The sequence below is a fragment of the Mastigoproctus giganteus genome, chromosome 9 (assembly GCF_048544385.1).
Source record: "Mastigoproctus giganteus isolate SK-2022 chromosome 9, ASM4854438v1, whole genome shotgun sequence".
Taxonomy (NCBI): Eukaryota; Metazoa; Arthropoda; class Arachnida; order Uropygi; family Thelyphonidae; genus Mastigoproctus; species Mastigoproctus giganteus.
Window position 1 is genome coordinate 201,277,321 of NC_143583.1, and position 12,760 is coordinate 201,290,080.

Sequence of the window (12,760 nt, forward strand, 5' to 3'; positions counted from 1 at the left end):
GTTTATTTTCTTAATGCTTTTATTTGCATTTTTACTAGGAACTGTTCCTAATTTCTCAAATTAACGTTAACATATAACTGAATTTAAAAAATACAGCCAGGCCTCACATAACGAGTTCAATTAAATATTTTTCAGTTACCGCTATTTGAAAAAATTATACCACTTTTCACGATGCAAATTTCCAGTTAACAAGACTTTTTTTTTTTGCGATAGTTGAAAAGGATTTGAATCGCACGTTGGGCAGGCAGTAAACAAACAGTTTGCCTGCTGCCCACCCCAGTGTGTTCCATCAACCATTGGAAGAAGGAGTGTTACTTGTGTTTGTTTCCTGCTAATAAAGTCAATGGAGACTTGCATTTAAAAATTCTAATTTTTAAATGAGCCAGATGAAAAATGTTACCGCAAAGGAGATAACGGTAAAAGAACTAGATGAAATCTTTGGTATCGCAGAGAACCTCAAACAAAAGGTTTCAGGTTCTCTGCAATATTTATTTCGCCAGGGCCCAGAGAAGATTGTTGTCGGCTATTGGAAATGGATTGATGAAAAGAGAAAGTCAACACTGTTCAAATATTTCCTCAACAGTCATTTCTTCATTGTGTATTTTATGTCAGAGGTTCCCAAACTTTCTCGGTTCACGGCACCCTTAGTGTCTCAGTAATTTTTTCACGGCACACCCAGACCAAAAGATATACCTAACAGTTCCGTTTAGTAATGTCCAAACAACTAAGAAATGTTGAAACTGTGAACTACCTTGAGCTAGTAGTTTGCGCTGTGTCCGACAGATGTCGAGTATTGCTGTGTTTCCCTCGAAAATGTAAAATATTCTGCGGCGCACACTTTGGGAACCGCTGTTTTATGCAATAAACATTTAATTCCATAATTATTTTCATTATCTTTTACATTGTATACAGTTAGTTATTTTTAAAATTTTTTATGGACATTCCAGAAGGTCAAGGACCAATTATAATTTTTCCTACTGATTATTATATTCGATTAACACGTTTCTGTTTTGCACGATGCGCTCGCGGGACGAATTAATCGAGGTCAGCTTGTATATACACTTCTATATTACCATGATGCTGAATTAAATGGTTTTTTACCTACATCTATGCAAAGCAGTCAGTTAAAAACAATGTCTATATACATCATATTAAAGAAACAACATATATACATTTAAATATTTATTTAAAGAAAATTCCTGTACATAGATTTACACATAATGAACCAATTCATCTGATCTTTGTGTCATTCCAGAAAACTGAATGACATTAATAGTGAGTCTCCATGATACTAGCCTGTTTATGAGCAGTCACATGTCTACTTAAAAGTCTGCATCTAAAATGAAACAGTGTTCATCTGATTTTGCCATCACTCCACACTTCTGATATTCACCAACTTTCTTTTCAAAAAAGTTAGTTTTACCTTCAAGAGAGATATGTTCCATGAAATCAAAAGGGTTCTCTGTATTATAAACCTGCAAATAAAAGAAAGCCCAAGTTTACTGATAAAATTAAGGTATTACTTGTAACATATTGTAACACTCCACTGAACTGATGGTCGTGCCAGAGTATAAACAAGAACATATACAGTAAAAGAAATTCAAGCACCATCAGTTTGATTTCAACCAAAAAATAGTGATGCGATTGCAAGTATACATACTTTCATGTACAACTAACGCTAGGAACATTTTAAATAAATCTGATGAATTTGAAGTACTGATTAAGTCATCAAATGCAGACAATGTAGGGACAGCAGAGACGTGGGTCGAATTTGAATATGGAGAGTACAATGTATACAGGAAGGACAGATGGGAGGGGGGAGTTAGGATCTCAGTTTAGAAGCATATTAAATTTAAGGCAGTGCATCCAGTCGACACAGGTGACGAGTGCAATGTTGAGTCACTATGGTGTGATATAAGCACTACATATATTAACAATTTCATCCTATACATGCCTCCACGGCACGAGGCCCATATGCAATTAATTCTCAAGGTCAAAAACCACGTATACAGCCTTTGATTTAAAAGTATGTATTCATAATCAACATAATAATAAATAAAATGGAAAAATAACAAATCTTTCTAAAATTTCCAATTAAATCTTCGTTCAATATCAATAAAATTTCGCATAATATGCACTATAAAAACAGATCTGGTATATTAGCCCATCGGCACTGAATAGCACGTTGTGCTATCCAGTGCCTTCGGCTGCCATTCCTATACCTTGTGACAAAATACCTCTACTATCATTTAACAGCATGGCCCTCCTTTTAAAAACATTAAAAAAAGTTTAAATGTTTAAAAGATCCTAGACTTGCAAACAAATCCAGCAAGGTATCCAAATCCAAATAAAAGGTCTCCCGTTTAAGTTTGCTGCCTAGATCTTCATAATAGGCACAATAAGTCATGACATGAAGGCTAGTCTCCATAGCCTCACAGAAGCACAAGCCAGAAGGGACCAAACTAAACTGACTCAGCCAAGACGTTAAGCCATGTCCAGTCAACAGGAAACAAGCACTCAAGTTGAACTGTAACCACAATCTTAATTTTCAATTCACGGCTGTTACGCAGAGAATAAAGACATAGGTTTCCCTGCCTTTGTCACAGTCAGTCCATCTAGTTTGCAAATGTGATATAAGCACTGCAAAAATAAAAATAACAGTAGGAGTGTGATGTAGGCCTAAAGACTGATGAGTATACCAAACAGCTATACAAAGAAACTGAGCAAGTAAATCAGAGTGTCAAAATGGGGATTTCAACTTTCCAGATGTTGACTGTGGATTAGTCACTTGCACACTAGCAAGACTTGGATTTATTGGATGACTTTTTCTATAGCAGCATGTTAGAGGCAACAAGACAAAGCAATATTTTTGATTTGGTTATAAGCACCAATTCTTCATGCATCAAGAATCTGCAGATAAAAGACCCACTGGGTAGCAGTGAACAGTGTGTTAATTAGGAATTTTAATTAAAGACAACTGCTGTCAAGAATAAAGGGAAATGCTTTTGCAAGAGTGATTACAGTTTCAGTTTTTAAATTCTATTCAGTGGGACCAACTGATGTTACCAACAGCAAATTGTAAATGAGCATTCAAGAAGTAATCATAGAAGCCACTAGACTCTTCATACCAACTAAGTAATACTGTTCAAGGCTTAAATAAATGGATGCAAGATGAACTGATGAGACGTGGCAGAGAAGAAAAATGTGTGCGATGCATATAAAGCCTATGGTAGACATAAATTAGTCTGTAATCAAGTCACAAAGGAGGTTAGGTAAGCTAAGGCAGATTATGAGAAGTTTTGCAATGTTTATATTAACAGTAGAAGAAAGGGGTTTAATCATATTAGGCCACTTCATGTCAATGAAGTTACCTATTTATGACCCCACTCAGGCTGCTGATATCTGAATAGATATTTTGCACCACATTCATGTAAGTTCTTTAGAGAAGGGGATACCAGAAGTTCATAAAACTGTAATGGGGAGCTAAATGATTTTGTGATAACTGAAAGGAAATTGTTCAAGCTCAATATAAAAAAAGACTCCTGGGGTGGATGGAATCTATCCAATTATATTAAGGAAGGCAGCAAACACTTAGCCATAATTACAAGAGCATCCTTTGATTCACAGGAGGTCCATGTGGGACTGGAGATGTGCAAATGTATTCCCAATTCACAAAGGGGGATCAAAAGGTGCATGAATAATTATATCTGTTAGCTTATCTGTTCAGGGAAAATAACTGAGTCATTGGTTAAAGAAGTGATGCAGGGCCATCCAGATAGGAATGCAATTATACTCCAGCCACAGCAAATATTTGTTATGGGGCAGTAGTGTTTGACTAATTGACCATAAAAGACTGCTATACAAACTGGAACAATGTGGCATTAAGGGCAAGTTACTGCTATGGATAGTTCAGTGGGAGAAAACAGACAGTGATTATCAATTGATACTGCTCTTTGTCCACTAATGTTATTATTGTAGCCCCCCAGGGTTCAGTGCTTTGTCCACTTGTTTTCAATATTTATTAAATGATATTTTTCAGTTATAACATGCTTAATGCCCAAGTTTGCTGTTGTTGTTACAGGGTTTTAGGTACATCAGCAACTTATTACACCATATTACACAAACCTAAATTTGCAGATGATACAAAGATTGGCAGGATGGTTAATGATAGTAAACAGGTGAACTACAACAACAAGATCTAGGAAAATTAGGTCAATGGGCCGAGAAATACTGCATATGGGTAGCAATAATCCCAAATTAACATATCAACTCCATGGGACTAGTCAATATATTGGAAAATGAAAGACCTAGTGATAATTGTGCAGTCAGATATGAAGCTCTCTCAGAAATGCAGACAGGCTGCCAGGACAGCTCATAGGGGTTTTGGCAATGATATACAGAAACTTTGCTCACAGGGATAAGGTGGTTATCTCTGTACAAAGCCATGGTTAGACTGCATCTGGAGTACTATATATAGATCTGAAGGCCTCAGTTTAGCAAATGATATAGATCTGCTGTAACAAGTGCAGAGAAGGGCAACCAGATTGGTAAAGGGAACACAAAAGTGCTCTTACCAAGAAAGGCTTCAGTTCTGTAAACTATAGACTAGGTATCTTCAGGGAGATATGATTTTTTTTGCTGATGCTTTATAAGCTTCCTTTCTTACATCATTGCCACTAATACTAAAACCTACAAAGATAGCAAAAACTATTAGGATTCAAGTGAGCACTCACAGCCAGGCCTAATTAAAATACCCTTCAGATCTGTCTCCATTATGAATGTATGCCTTTAACACATTCACTGCCAAAACAAGCGGTCATCCAAATGGACTGCAATTTTTGTGCCTTAATGCACACACTAATCCATTCCATTATGGTCAATAAATGAGCACTCTAAACTAAAAAGCAGATGAAGCAAACAACTGAGCGATAGCGCACTGAATGAACCATGGGCTATTGCATTACAGATCGGATTTTGCTTAGCATCAATTGCACTATAAAAGCTGCATATTTGGTTCAGTTTCATATGTTCTTTGCTTATGTTTTATCTAGTTTATTTTCCACAAGAAGGCAAGGTAATTTTTTTTTTAAGATCATGCTTACTTGAATCTTAATTCTTTAGTTTGGTTTGTGAAAAACAACTTCATCCTTGGTGATAAAACTGTGCAAGTGTTTTTCGATAAAATTTTATCCTAAAGGGTTGTTATAATGGACCCACAGCCTGGGACATCAGAACTGACAAGGAGCAGGGATGGACAGTATGTTGAAGCTGATAACATTAAATCAGCTCTTCGTGATATGTCACCTGATACTGAAATAGAATTCTGTTGCTATTAGAATGCTACGAACAACAGATGCCAGCATTACTTGATTCTTCACAGATGAACTCTAAGTATTTGCAATTTACAAGAGTCCTTTATTCTTGCCCCAAGGCACACATAAAGGACCTTCGCAAATATAAAAAGCAGTGAATGTGTTAATACAAGGCAGCACTCAAAAGCAAGTCCAGTTCTTGAACTACTCAGCGAAATATCTATTGCATTTTTGTTGCTGATTCAAGCTTAGTGACTGTTCCTCACTTTACTTTACCTACTTAGCTATACACAAAGAGATAAGACAGGGGGAACTCCTCTCTATAAATATGGTTTTCACCACTTTAAGCCTCCAATCAGCAGAGTAATGGTATTGCACCAGGTGTTGGTGCATCTGCCACCTAGTATTGCCCTGTAACTTTTCCTCCATGTGTTGAACATTATTTCCAATATACTGACATGTTTTGACTTTGCACAAAGGGTCATATCCAGGATTAATAACAGTTCCACCACTGTTTTAAGTGGCAATAAAAGAATGTGGTTGTCACAGAATGGCAAGACTTGGCCAAAATTAAGCCTACTTCAACTCACAAGTGGGACCTAAATATCAATTCTGTCAACATTTTAGACTCCCTTGTAGCAGCCTTAGATATTATCAGTGCAAAAGTGTTTGCAACAAACCTATCCATGTACAAACTACCTGGAAGTTTTTCATTATGCACTTCATGCTTTATCTCTTTTCAAATAATAGTACAAAGTTTTAAGATAGCAACACAAAACAAGCTTTCAAACGGTATTATTAGCCTCAATTTCTTAGGTTTTGAGTTGAATTTAAAAGTAATTGAATACTAGTGGTTTCACCACTTAGGACGATTCAATTCCCATCTACAACTGGAGGAATTTTATTCTAAAGTCCTCTTTAATCCAGGCTGTAGTTAAGTCAATCTCTGCTTGAGACTGACTAACTACAGACACAAAAATACAGTACAATATGAGCTAAGCTACTGATATGCTCAAAACCCAACAACGAAATATCCCAATTTATGCTAATAAATTGGTTTTTTTTTTAAGGATAACCCAAAGTTAATGATCACATGTATGGGTGTCACTATAACTCATTTGAGTGGTTCTCTGTAGCATATAAAAATTTGTGATCTAAGGCAGGTTTACAAGGCTGATCAGTAATGTCCTTTATTATGTCAGTACAGCTTTATCATATACTATTCAAGACATGTTCAGTTTAATTTAATGAAATTTATTCCATTTTTCTTGATAGTAGGCAAAAAAAGGCTGAAGGTGCCAAGAAAGCAAGCATAGTACATGAACTACAGGTTTTCAATTAACAAAAAATTGTTTCCTAAACACTGCAAAAAAATAAAATAAATGTCATCTGTAACCATAATAAAATATGAGAAATATGCTCCAAAAAAAGGAGGGTCTCCACTTGTAATGCTTTCTCACAGAAGGCCAAATTTATGTGCCATAAATTTGAAATTACATTGTATCACATTTCACGTACTGTCTATTTATTAAAGAGCACATGCACATTAGGTAAACCAACTTTCTTCAAAACTTAAAAAAGTGCAACTTCTTAGTTTAATGACCATCTTTCAAAGTATAACCACAGTATTAATTTTTAGGTATATATATATATATATATCACCAGCAAAGCTTAATAAGTTTATCCTTAATAACAGTTTGAAAATCTTTACCTTGCAACATCCCAACTCCACCAGAAGTCTATCAGCAACAAATTCAATGTACTTTCTCATTAGCTCACAGTTCATTCCAATTAAGGCCACCGGAAGAGCATCTGTTAAAAATTCTTGTTCAATTGCCACAGCATCTTTGATGATCCCAATAATTTTTTTAGTTGTAGGTTTGTTTACCAAATGACTAAACATCAGACATGCAAAGTCACAGTGAAGTCCCTTAAACATAGTAAGTTGTTAAAATTACCATATTTTAATAATTCAAATAAGTATTTTTTTTTTAATCTGCTGAGTCAAGTCCAAAATGTTAATCAATCATTATTCAAAGTGAACAATTATTTCCACTAAAGGGAAAAAAAATGAAATATTGATCTAATACTTCACATTCAGTTGTTTAAATGATAGCAACAAAACCTGGTAATAAGATATGTAAGAGTTGTTCAATGGTTTACAACGAATCACTGAAATCAGATATTTCTGCCACGAATAAAATGATTGAGACACACAGTAGAATCCTAGTTATCTGAAAATTTTCTCTCCCCTAATTTTATAAAAATTAAAGAAAAAAAAAAAAAAAAAAAGACCTAACCACAAGAAACATAATCATGATTTCACTTATACAAAAGATTAACAACGTTCTGAACAAAGGAAGGGAGAGAAAATTTTGCTCACACCACATCTGTGTAACAGTCATATTAATATGATGCATAAAAACTTCACTTTGGGGAGGGGGGGAAGGTTAACTTCATCAATACGTGTTATGTAATAGTAAATTTAGATTTTTTTTGCCCAGCAAAGTTTCTTATGCATGTCAGTACAATTAGTGGGATATGGTGGTGGCATTCCATAAACAAAGTACAGTCAGTCCTTGTATAACACGTGTTTACACTACACGAATTCGATCATACACGATTTATAAATAGGGGTTAGTTAGTTAGTTATTTGGAGCATTAGCAACTAAGGCCATATTGCTCTGTGAATATGCGGTGGTCATTCCTGACCTTTCCACATCCTCCGTATTTGGTGGTGACGGGCTCAAACCCCGGTCTAATCAAGAAGCGTGTGCTACGCATTGCTGCTCCTTCCCACCTGGCTACGGAGGCGCCTGTTATAAATAGGGGAATGATATCTTATATAACATGAACCGAATTCACTTATGTACGATTCACCTTTGTGTTTACAAGAAATGGCAGTTGAACGCAGAATCACCCCAACCGAACACAACAGGAATGAAGAGAAGATTCTGAAAATGTATTTACGTTTTTTATATCAGTTAAGGGGAAACGCATTTCACCATAATAACGTAAAAACCAACATAATTCCAGCTATCCGTATAATTGCAAATGCAATTAGATCGAGGTTACTACCAGTTTATAACAAATTCCACTAGCAGAAACTGGAAATTGTTTTTATTGTTTTATGGTAGTAACCCCTAGAAATGTGCTTTAGTAAAATGAGGTGTTAATAGTGTATCTCTGCCTTTACGGTGTTGTTTATTCAGTTGCTACACACACGCAGCTTTGTTTATTTGTATCAAGCATGTCTCATTTTGTAATTGTGCTGTATTCCCTAAAAATGAGTAAAATACTTAAAAAGGTGTGAAAAGGAAGCGTCCTGGTGAAGACACTGCAGATTCAGAGAGAAAAAGAAAAGCAATATCGATAAACAGAGGCGGACTGGGTCAAAAATTCTTGCCCAGGAAAATTTATAGTGGCCTCATACTATGGTTTATGGCCAAAATCACACCAGCCTCCGGCCCACCAGGATTTCCCCGGTAAGGCTTATGGCCAGTCCACCTCTGTCGATAGAGAAAAAATAGGAAATTGCGAAATGCTTTGAAATTAAAGACCATGTGATATAGCACGTGCTACAGGCCTAAATGAGGCAACGCCGAGAATTACAAAGAATGTAGAGAAAATAAAAACAACTCAAAGTGTAATTAAAATCCATTAGATTAAGACAAAGAATTGGAAGAGATGGAACAGCTGTCACCTGTTTGGATAGAAAATCAAACAAAAAACAAGTTTGCTTACGATAGAAGCAAAAGCAGTAGCAATATTTTATTACGTAATAGTCTTAATAAAATACTTATTTTATTACGATAATTTATTGTGTTTGGTAATGTTTTGGTTACAAATGTGTGTTCAATCTTGGGTGGTCGGCACCTAACCCTATTTTTCCCCATAGGGCCTGTTGTTTATATTGCACAATTTTGCATTGCACGAGGGTTTCTAGGAACAACTATCGTGCTATACGAGGACTGACTACTATTTTGTGTATTTTGTACCACATAGATTAGCCCTCTAAATGTAAACGTAAGTTTATATTTATTGCTATTTTTTTTTATGGGATGTGTTGTGTAAGAGTTGGCGAATTTCAAGACTCTGAAGCAATTATTTGATGTACACACAAATCTGAATTATAGTGTTCTGCTATCATAGCTTTTTGTCTGATGCTTCATAGCAATGCATAAAACTAAAAGCAGACATTGAACTGCATGTTAGCTCTGTTACTTTTGCAACAATCCAAGCTATTTTTTTGCAGATGAGAAAGCAGTTGCATCATCAAATACTAATCCAAGTCAAGCAAAAATTGAAATTTAAGATGATATATTATGATGAATAGATGCACAGCTAGTTACACAATCGCCTGAGAGGACATAAATTCAAATTGAGGAAAGACAGTTGTAGGATAGATGTGCAGAAGTTTGCCTTTAGCCAGCGAGTGGTTGATTGGTGGAACAAACTTCCATCTGTTGTTGTAGAAGTTGATAGCTTAAATAGATTCAAGGCAGAACTAAACAAACATCTGGAGCGAGTGGATGTTTTTTTTTTTTTTTCTTTTCTGCTGATGCTATATAAGTTTGCTTTCTTGCATCATGTGCCTTTACTAATGCTGTCCTTCCAATCACTACTAGATGAACCAAACAGCAAGAATTGAATGATAACCAATTGGCAAGTTTAATGAAAAATAAAGAACCTTTCAAGCAAAAAACATTTGCAATTATTTGAAAGCTGTATAAGCACATATACTATATGATATTCAAATGTTAAATACAAATTACTTTTCTTCTATGTTTCCTGCTTCTCTCTTATATTATAGATAGAATGCATTTAAATCATAAAAAGTGTAACACACACACTATATTTAAGTCGTGCCATAACTGGTAGATCAATCAGAAACATACCTCTGCTAATTATTATTTGTATCTACTGAGGTGTGTGTAGGGCTTCCCTTTGTTTTAGCTCAGTGCTCTTACCCTTTCCCCCACTATTTGATCATACTTTTTTTTTGCTCCTACTATAGCTTATTGGCATGCTCAGTTTACTCTTGGATTTATTTCTCTGTTTACACCTCTCATACCCAGTGCTTTACATAGATTGTCTATCTAATTATGAATATATGTATAAAGGGGCACAAACACCAAATCTTTCACAAAACCCCATAGATAAAAGGGAGATCTGGTGATCTATGGCCAATGAAGTAATGGTTTGTTGTCACAGGAAGCACAGCCAATCCAGCAACAGGGATAATTGTCATTCAGAAACTTTTGCACCTCCATTGGAAATGTCGCAGAGCCTCATACTATTGCAAAATTATGTAGTTTCCATCATGTGTTAGCTACAGCAGCAACCATTCAATCAGTATGTCAAGGTAGGAAATGCCATTTACAGTATCTCTGGCAAAATAACAAGGGCCCATAAATCTTTTTGTTGGACACTGCTTAGAAAACATGTACTGTTGGACTGTTTTTAACAGTCGAAAAGTAGAGTAAAATAATAATAATAATAATAAAAAAAAGTAAATGTCCCATTCGCATTCCACAGGTTCATGTGGATTCTCACTCCTCCCAGGTATGAATGTGTCGATTCACTTTACCAGTAAATGGAATGTGGCTTCGTAGGTGAACACTAATCTGTCCAAGAAATTTTCAAAAGTATAACACAGTTCTTGAATGTTACAAAATTTGTACCCAGAAACTTTGTCGTATGGTTTTAGAGCTTGTAACAAATGAATTTTGTAAGGATACATGGAGAGTCACCTTCTGAGAAAGCAATAAACACTTTTCTGTGATATCCCAAAGCTCTCTACTTTCCTTGTTAGTTAATTTGTATGGACTCTTGAGATACACCTACCACATATGTTCTACAGTTACCTTACAGTCTGTGCTGGCATGACCTGTGCTTTTGCCTTTCCACACTCCCTGAACTGCCTATACCACTTAATGATGGAGTCTTGAGTTGGTGGATTTGGATTCGTGGTTATGAAATTTAGTTCGGAATGATTGCTACACTGAAACACTTAATTTGTTTCATGATAATAGAGAACACAAAATGATTTCTCCACAGGTAATGCCATTTTGAATGTAAGGCTATGTGGCATAGACTTTCAGATGTCTGTGCCAGATAGCCTTGTTATGGCAAACAATTTTATACTTACACTTTCATCACAGAAACATATGTAGCATATTTGACAAACTCTAAGTTGTTGAGATGTTTAATAACCCTGTATAACACACATATAAATAACCAGGCAGAACATGGTTTTACTGATAGTATTAGTAAAACCTTGTGAACTTGAAATGTGGGATAATTATAACTTATGAACTTTAACATAAGGTGGTTTTTATTTTATTTTATTAATCAAAAAATAGTAATATTTCAATCGAGTTATAGTTCATCTATATGAATTTGAGAAGCAGTCCTAAACACTACATTTGTTAATATTAAAATCCACTACGAATGTGAGAGGAAATCATAAAGGCAACTTTAATAAGTTGACTGGGATCTTGTACAATTACATATTCAAAAAACTTAATGCCAGATTAACTTTACTACCTTAAAGTACAATTTATATGTAGATATCTATGCTTAGAGTTGAGAGGAACAATACCCTGCAAGTAATATTTTTACTTGCAAAGTGATTAAACTGTTAATGCTACTTTCACAAATTGTAAAATGTAATTCTTATAGAAAAATCGTTATAACAGAAATTTGCACAAACTGTAATTTTTACAATAATTGTGCAGTCCCTACCTTCAAAATGAATGTGATAAACAATAAAATGTAAAATTGTTATGAATTATTAGGTGATGAATTATCTATGAACATTATTATTTGTAATATCTTTTATGCTAGAACGAGTGTACAGGCACTCTCTGGCTTATGTAATACTCTACTTACGGAAATTTGACTTTATGTAAGTTTTTGCCAGCTAGTGCAAACTTAAAAAAATCGTGGAAACGTATTTTGCATCTCGTAGGAATTAACAGATGGTATCATGAAAATATCGTAATGTGAACCCAATAACACATTGGGTTTTTCTGGTAATTCATTCCAAGACCTCAGAAGTTGAAATTTTTGCTATATAACTAAGCTATATGTCTCTCTAAAAGGTCATTTTTATAATGGAAATTGCACTAAACTTTCATCGTTATAAGAATCAATTTTGAATGCCTTTGTGATATTTTTCGAAAACACATTTCTGGAGGTCACTACCATAAAAAATAAAAACAATTTGCACTTACCGGTTTATTGGGCTTTTCTGTTAGCACAAACTATTATAAACGGGTAGTAAACTTGATCTTATTGAATTTGCAATAATACTGATAACTGGAATTGTGTGTGTTTTTACATTACAGTATTATGGTGAAATGAGTTTCCCTTCGCTTCAATCTGAAATCTTCAATCATATAAAAAACAAATATATTTTTCAGAATCTTCTGAAAAATAATAAT

General features: G+C 34.8%; 1 protein-coding gene across 2 annotated transcripts in view; it reads right to left on the minus strand.

Annotated features, from left to right (window-relative positions):
- Window positions 1-1,169: 1,169 nt before the first annotated feature.
- RnrS (ribonucleoside-diphosphate reductase subunit M2) overlaps window positions 1,170-12,760 on the minus strand; it is a 76,817-nt gene continuing 65,226 nt past the window's right edge. For both annotated transcript variants that reach the window (XM_090381928.1, XM_090381927.1), the window contains exons 6-7: window positions 7,024-7,242; window positions 1,170-1,475 (exon numbers count right to left, since the gene is read on the minus strand). In XM_090381928.1, the coding sequence (XP_090238054.1) occupies window positions 1,323-1,475; window positions 7,024-7,242 (372 nt within the window). In that variant the 3' untranslated portion in view covers window positions 1,170-1,322. The remainder of the gene's footprint in view (window positions 1,476-7,023; window positions 7,243-12,760) is intronic.